At 48.9% G+C, this 16,967-nt stretch overlaps 1 protein-coding gene across 3 annotated transcripts in view; it reads left to right on the top strand.

The window, feature by feature from the left end:
• LOC140721027 (NACHT, LRR and PYD domains-containing protein 3-like) overlaps positions 1 to 3,998 on the top strand; it is a 40,094-nt gene extending 36,096 nt beyond the window's left edge. For all 3 annotated transcript variants that reach the window (XM_073035904.1, XM_073035902.1, XM_073035903.1), the window contains 4 exons: positions 1,593 to 1,679; positions 1,835 to 2,005; positions 2,161 to 2,328; positions 2,474 to 3,998. In XM_073035904.1, the coding sequence (XP_072892005.1) occupies positions 1,593 to 1,679; positions 1,835 to 2,005; positions 2,161 to 2,328; positions 2,474 to 2,561 (514 nt within the window). In that variant the 3' untranslated portion in view covers positions 2,562 to 3,998. The remainder of the gene's footprint in view (positions 1 to 1,592; positions 1,680 to 1,834; positions 2,006 to 2,160; positions 2,329 to 2,473) is intronic.
• The last annotated feature ends 12,969 nt before the right edge of the window (positions 3,999 to 16,967 follow it).

Here is a 16,967-nt window from a genome sequence, read left to right as displayed (position 1 = left end):
CTGTGGGGTCTCTCTTCACCATCATCTATCCTCCTGTGGAATCTCTCTTCCCCAACCCCGTCCAGTGGGATCTCTCTTCCAATTTTCTCTTCCTGCTGTGAGATCTTTCTTGCCCAACTCATACCCTCCAGTGTGATCTTTCTCTCCTACCCCTTTACTCTTTTCCTTATTCCACTTCCTCTTGTGTGATAACTCCTCAACAGCCCCTTTCCGCCTGTGTGATCTCTCTTCCCAGCCTCCTTCCTCCTGTGTGAATTTTCTTTCCCATCACCCCTCCTCCTGTGGGATCTCTCTTCCCCATTCCTCTTCCTTTTGTGGTTTATCTATTCCCCATTTCCCATCCTCCTCTGGGAACTCTATTCCCCACCTTCAGCCTCCTGTCGGATAACTCTTCCCCAACCCCCTTCCTCCTGTGGGACCTCTCTTCGCCATCCCACAACATTTTGTGGAATCTCTCTTTATCATCCCATTCCTCCTGTGAGATCTCTCTTTCCCGTCCACTCTCCCCCATAGGATACCTATTTACCATCCCGCTTCCTCCTTTGGGATCCCATTTTCCTATTCCCCTTGCACCTGTTGGATCTCTCTCACCCAGACCCCTTCCTGCAGTGGGATCTGTCTTCCCCAGCCCCTTGCTCCTAAGTGAACTCTCTTCCTTAACCATCCCCCTTCCTCCTGTGGGATCTCTCTTCCACATTCCCCTTCCTCATGTAGGATCTCTCTTTATCATCCCTCCTGTGGGATCACTGTTCCCCATCCCAATTCCTCCTTTGACATCTCACATTCCCTTCCGCAGTCCTCCTCTAGAATTTTTTTTACGATTTCCGTTCTCCTGTCGGACATCCGTCCTCCTGTCGGACATCCGTCCAGCGCCCGACATCCTCCTGTGAGATTTCTCCTCTACAACCCCTTCCTCTCGTGGGATCTCTCTTTCCCATCTCCCTTCCTCCTGGGTGATCACTCTTTGCCATCTCACTTCCTCTGGGATCTCTCTTCCCCATCCCATTTCCTCCTGAAGCTTTGTCCTTCCTATCCCTTTTCCTCAGACAAGGCGTCTTCCACTATCTCCCATCGACCGTTTTCCATTTACAAATCTTCTTTACCGTGAGACTTTCTTCCAACCTTCATCACTGCCCTTCTGTCGTTGTCTTGTTAGGAACACGTTTCTATCCATCGAGGTATGAGACAGAATCACACCAACAGACTAAATTAATGACGTTGGCAAAATACCCTGGAGCTGGGCAGTGTGGGACATTACTGATGGGACCTCCGATCAGTGATTTACTGAAGGGTTTAATATTTCCTGAAATATCTGAGTGAGAGAAATTTCCTCAGAGCCACGGTTTGAATCACTTTATTCATCAATTGTGGAACGATCTTCCAGTAGAAGTGGTAGAGGCATATTCGATTTTGTCATTTATAAAATGGATAGGTATATGGACAGGAAAAGAATGCAGGTTTGTGGGCTGAGTGCAGGTAGATAGGACGAGGTGAGAGTAAGTGTTCGGCACGGACTAGAAGGGCCGAGATGGCCTGTTTCTGTGCTGTAATTGTTATATGGTTAAATGGTTAAATTGTCTGTTTGTGTTTAGCCTTGGGCAGAATAAACTGGGAGATTCAGGAGTGAAACTGGTGTCTGCGGCTCTGAGGAATTTGGAGTGTAAAATACAGAAACTGCGGTAAGTAACAACCTGTGGGAGATTGTGTTTACAGTCACTGGGTTTCTGACACTGAACATTAATGTGATCAGTAATTGTGTTACTGATGAACACTGGGGATTTGTACCGCCTCCTGTCTCTCTGTGTCCTTCACCCTCACTCTCTCTCATCTCCAGGCTGGACGGTGTTGGTCTCACAGATTCTGGTGCCGAGGATCTCGCCTCTGCTCTCAGTACAAACCCATCACTGATGGGGCTGTACCTGAATGGTAATAAGCTGGGAGATTCAGGAGTGAAACTGATGTCTGTGGTTCTGAGGAACCTGGAGTGTAAAATACAGAAACTTGGGTAAGTACCAGACTGTGGGAGATTGTGTTTACAGTCACTGGGTGTCTGACACTGAACATTAATATGATCAGTAATTGCGTTACTGGTAAACACTGGGGATTTGTACCGCCTCCTGTCTCTCTGTTTCCTTCACTCTCACTCTCTCTCATCTCCAGGCTGGACGGTGTTGGTCTCACAGATTCTGGTGTCGAGGATCTCGCCTCCGCTTTCAGTACAAACGCATCACGGACGAGGCTGAACCTGGGGTACAACTGGCTCACAGATCGATCTGTTCCCGCTCTCCGCCGCCTCATACTGACCCTCCCGAGACTGAAGCACATTCGGTGAGTATTTGTGTTAATATTCAATGTGATAAAATATCAGCCGATCCGCGGGTTTTCTGTGGGTGTTGAAACATTAACCCCAGTCCCCTGTTACTGATTGTTGTGTAATCTATTTGTTTCATCATTATTCTTCAATTTGTTTCAGGCTGCTCGGGAATCGGTTCAGTGAGACCGGGAGGAAGGAGCTGAGATCTCTGCAGGAAACCAGACCCGGACTGACAGTGATCGTGTGAAACTCTGAATGTCTGAACATTTCTGGTCCACGTGAACATTTTGGCCGATTTCCCGCCCTCCCCTTTAACTCAAGCCCTACCCGTTAACGGCCACCCTTACCGTTAATGGCCGCGCGACAGGTTTAATATCCAACCGTTCCAACAGAACTGGCTCCAGTCTTGCGCTCTGTGAGATTGGAAGCTGTCCCGCGGTGACAGTTGTCAGGCCGTGCGTCTCAATATCACCAAGACCAAGGAGATGGTGGTGGACTTTAGGAGATCTAGGCCTCATATGGAGCCAGTGATCATTAATGGAGAATGTGTGGAGCAGGTTAAGACCTACAAGTATCTGGGAGTACAGTTAGACGAGAAGCTAGACTGGACTGCCAACACAGATGCCCTGTGCAGGAAGGCACAGAGTCGACTGTACTTCCTTAGAAGGTTGGCGTCATTCAATGTCTGTAGTGAGATGCTGAAGATGTTCTATAGGTCAGTTGTGGAGAGCGCCCTCTTCTTTGTGGTGGCGTGTTGGGGAGGACGTCTTAATAAGCTGGTAAGGAAGGCGGGCTCTGTCATGGGCAAAGTACTGGAGAGTTTAACATCGGTAGCTGAGCGACGGGCGCTGAGTAGGCTACGGTCAATTATGGAAAACTCTGAACATCCCCTACATAGCACCATCCAGAGACAGAGAAGCAGTTTCAGCGACAGGTTACTATCAATGCAATGCTCCTCAGACAGGATGAAGAGGTCAATACTCCCCAATGCCATTAGGCTTTACAATTCAACCGCCAGGACTTAAGAACTTTTTAAAAGCTATTATTAATGCTTTTTGAGATAGTGATTTAGATGCATTTCATATTTTTTACTGAGTTAAGTATTGTATGTAATTAGTTTTGCTACAACAAGTGTATGGGACATTGGAAAAAAGGTTGAATTTCCCCATGGGGATGAATAAAGTATCTATCTATCTATCTATCTATCATTATCCGCCGGGTGTGCGGGTTCGAGACTCCCCCATGTGAGATCCCGGGGAATTACACAGACAGGAAGAGCCCTGGCGCCGAGGCTCAGTCTGGGACACCAGTGTCTCCAGATGCAATTATCCCGGGAGAGAATCCTTTTGCTTCCTTTGGAGTGTACAGTGCATTTGGCAGTCTAGCCGATATAATGACGTTAAATTGACAAATATCTCGGCAATGAAAGTGGGTCTGCAGCGATCTCGGACACGGCCCTGAAGTGTGATTTTATAATCATCGGTTCCGCGATGCAGAGAGACGCTGAGAAACAGGACTGATTATTCAACTGGTTACTCGTTGTCGCCGTTCAGTTCATTGTGTGTGACTGTGAGTGAACCGGAAAGCAAAGACAAAATCCAAGAGCTACCCGCAAGGCAGCAGCTCACACATCGTTTAGTTTACATTTGTCATGATGAAATCAATAAACCGCTGTAACTTCCTGTCTTGGTGTCGGACTTGATTTTTATTTGAGGTTTCTGCTGCCCCCCGCACCCTGTGCACTGCAACAGTGGGTCGGAGCTCCTCACACTGACACAGTAGCGTCTCAGCTCCAGGCTGAGGGCGGTCGGACGTGCAGCATCTGGGTGCCCAGGATTTCATCTCCGCCCAAACCCCTTCCTGGCTAACTCACCCCCTTCTGCTCCCCACAGACAGTTAAAATCGACTGTAATAGCGGACGAGAGTCCACTGAGATCCGGAGTACGAGAGGGATGGGGGAATGACACACCCGGCGTCAGACACAGAGTACAGCCGGAGTATCTGTTGAGACGTCTTGATCTCTCACGTCCTGGGAGTTCTTCAGGACCGACGGAGCCTTTCCTGGCTTTGGAATTTCTTGCGCCGAGCCAATAAGGTACTATCGAGTGCAAACTTTTCCAGCCAGTTACACAACTCGCTCCAGGACTTCTAAACGGCACCGCCATAAAATTCTCGATTCGGAAATAGCGCCAGCATGCCGGACCGATCTCCAGGGAGTCGCAGTCCTTCAGGGAGTTATGCAAAGGCGGCTGCCTCTTCAGCCTTGGACAATGCCCTGTTACGTGCGGTGAAAGTTGAACGCGGGGTGGAATGTATTTTCCGTCCTGGAACTACTCTGGAAAAGTGTGCGGTGGCCATGGACAACGTGGTGGGGAAAGATGGTATTTTGGCCACCAAGAAAGAGTTCGGGAAGGCTGTGTTTTATCTGGCGAATGATGAGTTAGTGCACCGGGCTCTTAGCAGGGGGATCACGGTGGAAAACATATTTTTTACAGATGGAACTGATGACAATTCCCTCGCAAAGCATCGTCCTCGGCCACGTTAAGCCTTTCATCCCCAACGAGGACCTGCTTCCCGCATTAGCCCGCTTGGGACAAGTAACGTCAGAGATAACTGCTATCAGACACAAATTTGAGTGATGCACCCTCCGTACCGGGATCCCTTTCCGGCATCATAAATTCATGAGGTTGGAAAGGGAGGACGACGTAGATGGCAAGTTTAATGTCCGGCACGAGGGGATAGACTATTTGGAGTATTTGTGCTCTGAGCGCCTACGGTGCCATGCGTGCGGGGAGGTGGGGCACTTTCAGAGGGACTGTTCCAACACCAGAAACCCTAGGGATTCCACTTCGGGCACCGGTGCCCCAGCGAACTCTGTCCCTGATCATATTCCTGCGCCTGCCCCTGCTCCTACCCCTGACCCTGCACATACTCCTGTCCCTATTCCGACGTCTGTTTCCGTTGCTGCTCCTGGCCCTATGGTTCAGGTTGGAGATCTTGAGTCTACGTGCAGGGAGGTTCAGGCGGGGGACGGGGTGGAGCCTGTGCGGAGCAAGAAAGCAAAGACAAAATCCAAACACTTTAAGAAGTCGGCCCCCGAGACCGCAGAGCTCACGCCCATTTGCCCAGAAGTGGAGCGGGAGGCTCGGGGAAGTGCACAGGTGGACGGGATGAGGGAAGCGGAGAATGCCGCCCTATCAGTAAATACTACATCTGTGTGCTCCTCTGGCTTGAAGAGAAGTGGATCTTCCGCCAAGAGGGCAGGGAATGTAGATGGGGGTGAGTCGCAGGAAGGGGTGCGAATCTGGGTGGAGGCTGGTTCTAACCCTGATATGGCCACCAGTCCTGTGCTAGGTGATGTGGTTATGCAGGAAGGTAGTGCTAGCCCTGTTTGCACAAATAAGACAGACCTGGAGCCCTCCACCCAAGATTTAGTAGTATACTAGAGGCAAGTGTGTCGAATAATATGAGCGGAGAGGATACCAAACCTTCTCACTGCAATCATCAGGCTGGCGGTGAATCGCTTGCAACAGAGATTCTGGGGTGCCCTATACCTTTCTCTGGGGGAGGGTGAAATACTTTGCATACCGAACCCATCAACTAAAGGCCCGCAGGAGTCCTTGGGGATTATCCCTGCATTGTCGTAACTGTGGATAAGTCTGATGCGACGGTGGAGCGGGCAGATATAAATGAGGTACCCGCTGCACAGTGTGGGTTATAGTTGCAACCATCTATTAGAACACATGAGGAGGAAGATGGGGGAACTATTTGTAGTGTGGGGTTGGAGAGAGTCTCCTTTGATAGCGAGACAATGGACATTCTCACTCCTCTTGAAAAAACCCCATTGATACGTGGAGGAAATTAGAGAGTTCATTCTCACCTCCGAGGGTGCAAAACATCGGCCGAAACTAGCCTCGCTTCGCTGGTCTAGCATGCCGAGGCTGGTGAAGACCCTGAGAGTCATCCTGAGATGGAAGGGAAAGAAGAAGAGGAATGTTGTGTTGGGGAACGGCAGGCGGCAGCTGATATTTTTCCTGGATGACCTGGTGAGGGACATCAGAGTGGGAGGCAGCCTCACTCCTTCACGGAGGATGATAGGTTATAGGTTAGCGCTGGCACCACTCGGGCCCGGGAAGCAAAATATATTCTCCCTTTTTTTTCGGGATGGTTTGGTTGAGGGCACCTCTGTTCTCACCAGGAAGGGTACTGGTGCTGAGGCATAGTGTACTCCCGACAAGAAAATTATCATAGCTAGCCTAAATGTAAACGGCAGCAGGGGTTCTCTCCTCAGATAGAGCAATCCACTCGGATGGGAGATATGCGGTGGGTTTCCTACACGAAACCCATCTCATCCCGCGGGACGAGTCCGCTTGGCTCCTGGAGTGGCAGGGAAGGGTATATATGATCCACCTCAGCTCCAACTCTAGCGGGATGGCAATCCTGTTGGTCCCAACCTTCCAGCCAGAAATCGTAGGAGTCCAAGATGTTGTGCCCCGCCGTCTGCTCCACCTGGCTGTGCCCCTGGATGGTGTACCAAAGCGCGGGGTGATGCAGACGCGCCTTTTTCTGTCAGCTGTCCACTCTGCTAAGTTCCATCGATCCTGGGGATTGCGTCATCCTCGGGGGAGAATTCAAATGTACCCTCGAGGTGGAGGACCGCTCGGGCCTCCAACGCGACTCAGTATCGGCAAAAAAGTTAAAGGAGCTATTCGTCTCCTTTAAAAAATATTTGAAATGCAGAGGTACACCATCCAGGGGCACAACCAGGTGGAGCAGACGGCGGGGCACAACACCTTGGACTCTTGCAATTTCTGGCTGGAAGGTTGGGGCCAACAGCATCGCCATCCCGCTAGAGATGGAGCTGAGGTGGCTCATGTATACCCTTCCCTGCCACTCCAGGAGCCAAGCGGACTCGTCCCGCGGGATGAAATGGGTTTCCTGCAGGAAACTCACCGCATATCTCCCATCCCGGTGGATTGCTCTATCTGCGGAGAGAACCCCTGCTGGCGGAATCTTCACCCCGACCTCTAGCGCCTTCTGGAGAAGATCTAGATGGGCAGGGTCCTGGATAGACCGCCTGTACATCTCAGGGGCTAACCTCTCCCGGCGTCCTCCATGCGGCCAATCTCTGGGATAGAATTGTGTAGATGGAATTTACTCCTTTGCACCCTGGGGTGGGATGGGGGTATTGGCATTTTAACAACCGGCTGTTGGATGACAGCCGATTCCCGGATTCATTCCGAGCGTTCCTGGTCACCTGGAGAGAGAGACGGAGAGGATTCTGCTCTCTCTGGCTATGGTGGGTTTGGGCAAAGCCCACATCCGGTTTTTTATGTCGGGAGTTCACTCGGGATTCAACAAAGAGACGGGACTCTGAGATTGAGCAGCTTGAGATAGTGTGACTTGACCTGGAGTGCCGTCTTGGTCCGACCGCTGGGGACCAACTTCCATGACAGAAATACCAGGAGAAGATGGACGCACTAAGGAATCTACAGCTCCAGCAGTCCTGAGGTAGGTACGTGGAGTCACGGATCCAAATTCTGTAGAATTTGTACCGCGGCTCAGCTTTCTACTTCTCTTTAGAGAAGTGGCGGAGAGTTCAAAAGCAGTTAGTGGAGTTAATGGCTGCTGATGGCTCCTCCATCACGGACCCTGACGAAATCAACAAAGAAGTCCGTTCATTCTATCTGTCCTTATTCTCACAAGATCCGTCAAATGCAGAGGTGTGCAATAAGGTCTAGAATGATTTTCCTAAGGTCGGCCCAGAGGACGCAGTGCAGCTGGACGTTCCCCTGTCTCGGGCCGAGTTGTTCACCGCTCTTCGGCAGCTCGGGAGGGGTAATTCCTCTGGCTTAGATGGACTGAGTATGGAGTTTTATCAGGCGTTCTCGGATGCCCTGGGGGAAGACTACAGCCTTATCCTAGGGCAGAGCCTAGGCACCCGCGAAATACCACTCTCATGGCGGAGAGATGTCGTAGTCTTACTGCTCAAGGAGTGAAACCTCCGTCTGCTAAAGAACTGGCGACCAATCTTACACAGTCCTGGTCCATTCAGGACAATGTCCATCTCTTTCGGACCTGATCTACCTGCTCCAGGAATCTGGGAAACCAGGCAGCTTTTCTCTCTGTGAGACCATTTGTCACCGCGGGGCATTAGTTCTGTGATAGACAGAATTGGAAAGATTTTCGTTTAATGTCGTTTGTTTGCTAATTGTGTCGTATTTACTTTGTATATATTGTAGCACTGAATTTGTAATATGACATTTTCTTTAAAAAAATTGTGAGATACCATCTCAGCCCACATTCCTGGACACAGAGTGAAGCTCTCTCCGCATCGTCCCAACACATACAAGGGCATCCGTCACAGAATGAAGCTCCCTCCACAGCGTCCCATTCTACACTCTTGGAGTGAGAGACACGAAGAAGCTCCTTCCAAACGTTTCATGACACAGGACAGAGTGAAACGTCCTCCGCATATTCCCATCAAAAGGCCCGGGTCTGACACAGAGTGAAGCTCACTGTGCACTGTCCCATCTCACATCCGGAGTACTGATATGGCCCAACTGCGGAATGAGAGACATTGAAACCAGTCGAGAGGTCACAGACATTTAAGCGAACAGTGATAGAGGTAAAGGAAAGCAAGGCCAAGCAGGGCCTTTAACTAAAACGCTCAAATCGATAACGACGCCTATACTGCGGCTGAAAAGAACCACTAAATATAAAACTAATTCCACTAGTCTTCACAGTCAGTTGACTCGACAGTCCGATTTCTCAGGCAAGGCCGAATGCAAGCAGGGAGCGAAGCGTTGCTGTGCTGTGCTCAAGTCTCAAAAAGCACGACGACGGAAGAATTGAGTTAAATATTATCTCAATGAAACAATAATTAGCTAACATTTGCATATTCACGAGCACAATTGCCGTTTCTGCTGCGCGGCCGAATCCGTGGTTTTGACCGGCCCTCCTCCATCACTCCCCACCAAGGCGCAGCCCCTGCGGCGCCACAAACCAATATCTGCTGGAAGTCCTGGATCAGTGTTTTGTTCAAGATGTCCCACACCGAGATCCAAGTACGTTCTTCTGGACCATACACTTCTCAATCCACAAGCTGCTGGACCCTACCACGTACCCTATCAGGCGGCGCTGCACCGTATAGACAACGGAACCAATTACCAGGAGGGGAGGAAGGAGAGGTGGGGTGACTGGGGCCAGGGGAGAGGTAGTAACCGACGTGCTGGGAAACATGAAATACTGTGTAGATCTTCAGTGATGCTGGTAGAAGCAATCTATTCGACACCTTGCTGACAGCGTTATTTACTACAAACTGTCCAACGTAGCACGGTGCCAATTTGCCTCTCTCGACTTTCAGTGATAGATCCCTAGATGACAACCAGACCTCTTCCACTGGCTTGAATGGCCTTTCTTGACGACGGAGCCGATCAGTCTGCCGGGAATGTTGTTTCTGTGCAGCACAGCAGAGAAGCCCTAGCTCGCCTCCAAGAATGCTTGTAGCGCTGGATGAGGTGTTCAGCAGCAGGAACTCCTACGTCAATCTCCCGTGGAGGAAGACTGGAGGTTATTGTGGGCGATCTCCGCACAAACCAATTGGGAGCTCTAGGACTGGAGGTTGGAAGAGGCAAGGCAGTGCAGTGTTTCCTTCAAATCCTGGTTCTCTCTCTCTCTTTCAGTCTGGCGATTGGTTTGGACGTGGAAAGCAGATGAAATTATGACTGTAACTCTTAAAAGAGAGCAGAAAACCTTCCAAATTTGGTCCATGATCTGGTTACGTTCTGAGGAAAGCCGTGGGAACTGAACACATGTTGAACAATGAATGTGGCAGTCTCACGAGCCTAAGGGACCGTGGGGCCGGCAATGAAGTGGGCAGCTTTGGAACATCGATTCACAAGGACCAAAATGGTGGTATTTTCATTGGACGGGATCAGCCCACTGATGCACAATACATAGAGTTGGGACCAGGGGCGGTGGGGCACCGACAATGTACATCACAGTACCGCAGGACGCTGGCGTGGTCTTGTCCCGAACGCAGGTGGGACACGCAGATACAAAGTCACGGACATCTAGGAACACAGATGGCCACCAAAATTGTCTCGTTATAAACTCTGGGGTCCGTTGAATACCCAAATGTCATTCCAGACGGGAGGACTTACACCATTCCAACACTTTGGAAGGCACCGCAGTAGGGACAAACATCCGTTTGGGAGATCCTCCACCCTGGCCTGGGTCCCACTGTCAAGCGGCCCTCACCTCTGCCTCCTCAGATTACAGGCTCTGGATCGGCATGTATTCGGATCCGTCGAACCGCCGGGAGAGGGCGTCGGCCATAGTATTATTGTTGCCGAGGATGATTTGAACCGGGAGAAGAAGAGAGCCCATCGGACTTGACGGGAGTTGGCTCTCTTTGCATCCTGAATTTAGGAGAGGTTCTTCTGATCTGTCCCAACAAAGAAAGGATGGTCTGCCCCCTCCAGCCAGTGTCATCATTCTTCCAGGGCCTCCCTGACAGCCAGAAGTTCCCGGTAAACAACATCGTAATTCCTCTCGGCCGGATTCAGGAAACGGAAAAGAAAGACGCGAGCGTGCGCCCGGCTCTTGGCAGACGAGCCCTGAGAGAGGACTTCGATGTCAACATCGGGTGCTCCCGCCTCGACAATGAATGGCTGTGACGTGTCTGGGTGTTGCAGCGATGGCGAAGTAGTGAAACCTCGTTTGAGCCTCGAAAATGATTGGTCGGCACCGTGTGCCCAATGGAATCCTGCCGATGACTTCCTAGTGAGTGCATTTTTGGGAGCCGCGTCAGAGCCGATAAAAGCTCGGAAGCCCCATCAAGCGCCGTGCCAGTTTGTCTGTGTATGGTTTGGGCCTCTCTGTAACTGCCTGAGCATTACTAAGGTCCATTTGAACACTGGCTGGGGTAAGTATATGCCCAAAAATAGCACTTGGTCTTGGGTACGAACACTGATTCCTTCTTACCAATTACTGAAAATGAACCAGAGTGGATGACCTCGCTTAGTCCTTGAAATGATTCCACAGCCCAATGACGATACAGATAACATAATTATTCATTCCAATTATTTACATATATGTTTCAATAAGTATTTTCCTTGTTGCATAACTGTCTATCTTTGAATCTAGATTTTAGCAGCTTCTTTCGTGGTCTAGTGATTAGGATTCAGTGCTCTCACCACGGCGACCAGGGTTCGATTCCCGGTTAGGGAATTAGAATATTTCTTACTATAATTATGGTACTTACTGTACCTTATCATATTTAACAACTTACTATCACAATAACAACGTTTCTGTCTTTGTTTCGCTTACATCCACCTGTGGGGTGGGGCAGTTCGTGGCTGGATTTGCCAAGTTGACTTCATGCCACTGTGTGATTTAATGTGATGACGCAGTTTAGTTAAAAAATGAAGTTTTATCTAATGCCTAAAATTTAAAAGGTCATTGCCAGCAGTTTCTTTGCTGGTGGAGAGTGAAGATAAGAATTTGGAAGATAAAGATCGAGGAGAATCGATTTTCGACGGTGGATTGGTTTCGACCTTATTTGATCCTCATTCGGAAGGATTTCGTTGACTGTTCTCGTGTTAATCTCTGCTGGGGATAGCAGGAGATTGAGGACAGAGTGTGGAAGAAGAGGTTAGTGCCTTTAAACCGTTACGTTTTATAAAAATTCGACGTGGGAAGAGTTCGACGCCGGGGATCGAAGGACAACGACGTGGAAAAGAATTTAAATCGCCTTAAAAAGTCTCTCCTTTTAAATGGACTGTGAGCTTTTGAACTTTCGGCATACCGCTTCAAAGAACTGTGTTTTTTTTTCAATACCGCTTTAAGAACTGTGAATCTGCCGCACAGCAGCTGATTTCCGGTTACGTTAGTGTTTGTTTACTTTTGGGGTGTTTGTTTTCAGTGTTTAATAAACGTGTTATTTGTTATAAAAACCCTTGCCTAACTCATATATATTTATTGTTGCCTGAATACGTAACAAGTGAGATAAGACGATGTACAAGACGATGGGAGGCATTGATCGTGTGGATAGTCAAATGCTTTTTCCAAGGGTTGAAATGGTTGCCACAAGACGACACAGGTTTATGGTGCTGGGGAGTAGGTACAGAGGAGATGTCAGGGGTATTTTTTTTTACTCAGAGAGTGGTGAGTGTGTTGAATGGGCTGCCAGAAACGGTGGTGGAGGCGGATAAGATAGGATATTTTAAGATACTTTTGGATAGTTACATGGAGCTTAGAAAAATAGAGGGCTATATGAAAGCATAGTAATTTCTAAGGTAGGGACATATTCGGCACAACTTTACTTTTTCTATTAATCTATTAATTGTTAATCGGGCTGAGGGTTATTTGTTCCGAATTTCGAAGGTCTCCCAGTTCGTCAGCAGGAAGAATTGAAGACAGTTGCCAGGGCCCGGCCCTCCTGAGGTTGCTTCTTCTCCAGGAGATAGGAAAAAGGGAGAAACAATGCCGTTCCACTGAGACCGGCTTGACGAAGACACTTTTTTTGTGGTCACGATTTCGCCCAACGGAAATTCCAGCAAATGGGCTGGCCGCGATTTCCATGAGCTTCAGTTGAACATGGCACATTCAAGCCACACGTCTGCCTACGTGGATGTTCAGCTTCTACATCGCATCTTCCTTCGCCGGTCTCTCTGAAGTACCACTTAAGCTATTACAAGTGTATCCTTCACCCACCTTGTCCGGCTGAGAAACAGGATGCTATATCAGCATCTCTCTTGTTGGGACAAAGCGAGAGAGATCTGCTGGGCCTCCTTTCATACGCCTTCCATTGGACGAAACACTTCAAAATTGATAATATTATACGATCTCCGCTCCCTGATCACGCTCCATCATATGCAAACGTCACTCCGTACAGTTCTGACAACAAGCCATCCGAACCCCAGCCGTCCCTGGGGATCAACCCTCCCCGAGTTCCACACCGTTCGATCCCCAGTGACTCACCCTCCATGAGGTACACACCGGTAGAACCCAGTGACTCATTCTCTGCGAGTTACACACCGTCCGTTCCCCAGGGTACCATCTTCCCGAGTTATGCCAGCAACGCTCCCTCCTCAATTCACACACTCTCCCATCCCCAAGGACCCACCATCCGCGAGTTACACACCGTCTGATCCCCAGGGTACCATCTTCCCGAGTTATGCCAGCAACGCTCCCTCCTCAATTCACACACTCTCCCATCCCCAAGGACCCACCATCCGCGAGTTACACACCGTCCGTTCCCCAGGGTACCATCTTCCCGAGTTATGCCAGCAACGCTCCCTCCTCAATTCACACACTCTCCCATCCCCAAGGACCCACCATCCGCGAGTTACACACCGTCTGATCCCCAGGGTACCATCTTCCCGAGTTATGCCAGCAACGCTCCCTCCTCAATTCACACACTCTCCCATCCCCAAGGACCCACCATCCGCGAGTTACACACCGTCCGTTCCCCAGGGTACCATCTTCCCGAGTTATGCCAGCAACGCTCCCTCCTCAATTCACACACTCTCCCATCCCCAAGGACCCACCATCCGCGAGTTACACACCGTCTGATCCCCAGGGTACCATCTTCCCGAGTTATGCCAGCAACGCTCCCTCCTCAATTCACACACTCTCCCATCCCCAAGGACCCACCATCCGCGAGTTACACACCGTCTGATCCCCAGGGTACCATCTTCCCGAGTTATGCCAGCAACGCTCCCTCCTCAATTCACACACTCTCCCATCCCCAAGGACCCACCATCCGCGAGTTACACACCGTCTGATCCCCAGGGTACCATCTTCCCGAGTTATGCCAGCAACGCTCCCTCCTCAATTCACACACTCTCCCATCCCCAAGGACCCACCATCCGCGAGTTACACACCGTCTGATCCCCAGAGACCCACGCTCCCAGGGTGCCTGCAAAAGGACTTGGAAAGATTGAGGGAATATGCAAAGAAGTGTCAGATGGAATAAAGATGGAGAGAAGTGTATGGTCATGCAAGCTGACAGAAGTTGTAACGACATGGGCTAATTTCTTACAGGAGAGAATATTCAAAAATCATAGGTGCAAAAGGTTTTGGGAGTTCTCCTGCAAGATTCTCTCATGGTCAAATTGCCGGCTGAGTCGGCGGTAAGGAAACCAAATGCATTGTTTGTACACATTTCAAGTTCCAAATGCTTGTTATCATTTTGTAGTGCAAAATGATGGTTTGTCCCGATCCACTGCAGCATTAAAAAAAAAGAATGAAGACAGGAAAACAATAAAAAAAGAAAATAAATGCAAATAGATTATAAGAGCTTATGAACCTAGACTGATTTATGTACATAAACTTACGCAAATGTTAGGTTAATTTCGAGAGGATTGAAATGTAAAAGCAAGGGCATGGTGCGGAGTCTTTATAAGGTGCTGGTCAGACCGTACATGGGGTATTGTGAGCAGTTTTACGCCCCTTGTCTGAGAAGCAGATGTGCTGGTATTGGAGAGGGTCCAGAGGACGTAGACTAGAATGAACCCAGGAATAAAAGGATCAATACACAAGGAGTGTTTATGGGCTCTGAACTGGAACGCGCTGGAGATTAGCAGCATGAAGGTTCCTGGGGAGTGTGTGGCGGAGGGGGGGGGGGGGGGGGGGGTTGCTGGAACCCATTCTATATTGAAAGGCCTAGATATTGTGGAAAGGATGTTTTCTATGGTAGGGTGAGTCTCGGACCAGAGGGTACAGACTCAGGATGGGGGGACGTCCATTTTGAAAGGAGATGAGGGGAATAAGAATGTTTTGCCAGATGGTGGCGAATCTGTAGAATTCATTGCCACAGAAGTCTGTTGGATGCTAATACGCTGGGAATACTTCAAGCGCACTTTGATATTGACTTGATTCATCCAGGTGTCCAACGTTCCGGGGAGAAGGCAGGAAAATGGGGAGAAAGAGAAATAATAAGTCAGCCATGATGTAATGACGGTGCAGACCGGATGGATCGAATGACGTCAGACGACTGCTATGTCTTAAGAGCAAACACTATCCGATCAGAAGGATGGGAACAAAACAGTGTTCTTGTCTGATGCCATGAAACCGTTGTGCCGTCTGATTAGGTGGTTGTTTCTTCTTCTTCTTCTTCTTCTACTTCTTCTTCTTCTTCTTCTTCTTCTTCTTCTTCTTCTTCTTCTTCTTCTTCTTCTTCTTCTTCTTCTTCTTCTTCTTCTTCTTCCTCTTCTTCTTCTTCTTCCTCTTCTTCTTCTTCTTCTTCCCATCTCTCCTACTGAGGCGAAGGCCGCCGTCAGCAGCTTCAAAAATGTGCCTGTCCTGGGATGGTCTTTCGGATTCCCCCACAGAGTACATCGAACATAGGAATCTGCAGCAGCACATTACAAGGCCGACGGCTCACAATCTTGTGCAGACCATATAACCTATTCTAGATGTTGGCTAGAATTTCCTTACCGTATTGCTCTCTATATTTCTAAGCTCCATATACCTAGCTAAGAGGCTCTTAAAAGACCCTATTGTATCCGCCTCCACCACCGTTGCCGGCAGTGCATTCCACTTAACCACCACAGTCTTTGCGAATAACTTACCCCTGACATCCCCACTTGCATCTATTTCTAAGCACCTTAAAACTGTGGCCTCTCGCGATAGGTATTTCAGCCCTGGGAAAAAAGCCTCTGACGATCGGACGATCAATGCCTCTAATCATCCAATTCGCCTCTATTCGGTCACCTTTCATCCTAAGTCGCTCCATGGAGAAAAGACCGAGTTTACTCAACCTATTCCCATAAGGTATGTTATCCAATCCAAGCAACATCCTTGTAAATCTCCTTTGCAATCTCTCTAATATATCCACATCCTTCCCGTAGTGAGGTGACCAGAACTGAACACAGTACTCCAAGTGGGGACGAACTAAGTTCTAATATAGATGTAACGTTAACTCATGGGTCTTGAACTCAATCCCACATTTGAAGAATACAAACACAATATACGACCTAACAACACTGCCATCCTGCATAGCAGCTTTGAGTGCCCTGTGGACGTGGATCCCAAGATCTCTCTGATCCTCCACAATGCAAGAGTATTACGTTTAATACTATATTCTGCCTTCAATGTTGACCCCCGGCCAACACTCCTCCTTTTGTAACTGGTCTTGGGAGTGGGGAGTGTATCTCATCTTGTGGAGGGAGAGTCCACCAAAGAAATTATATATATATTTGAAAATAGATATGAACAAGAAATTCCGCTGGTTTACAATTTGCATGTGCTTCTGAAGGGCTGAGATTGAATTTGCAATGATCTCTCGATGACAGTGTTAAGAAATGAATGTTAATGAGCTCCCCAGAAACCAGAAGTACTGAGAAAACATTTGAGCAAACTTGTTACAAACAAAACCTCATTCTACATGAAATGTTGTAAGGGTATGGACATGTTAATTTTCACATGGAAAGCGAAGTCAGTCGAAGGAAGCCTGACAGTTTCTGATTTCCAAGGAAATTTTGAAAAGAAACTTACTGTTCATAGTTCTGGACGATGGAGTATGGTGGCTCCACGATCCATAACAGGGTAAAATTATAAAACATAAAGTTAAGTAACGTAATTCCAGACCTAGCCCGGAACTTATCATGCCTTTCGGTATTTGCATAAAAATGTAGGAGGGTGG

Source organism: Hemitrygon akajei, unplaced genomic scaffold (assembly GCF_048418815.1).
Source record: "Hemitrygon akajei unplaced genomic scaffold, sHemAka1.3 Scf000049, whole genome shotgun sequence".
In the NCBI taxonomy this organism is placed as follows: Eukaryota; Metazoa; Chordata; class Chondrichthyes; order Myliobatiformes; family Dasyatidae; genus Hemitrygon; species Hemitrygon akajei.
This window is presented reverse-complemented; position numbering and strand designations above follow the sequence as displayed.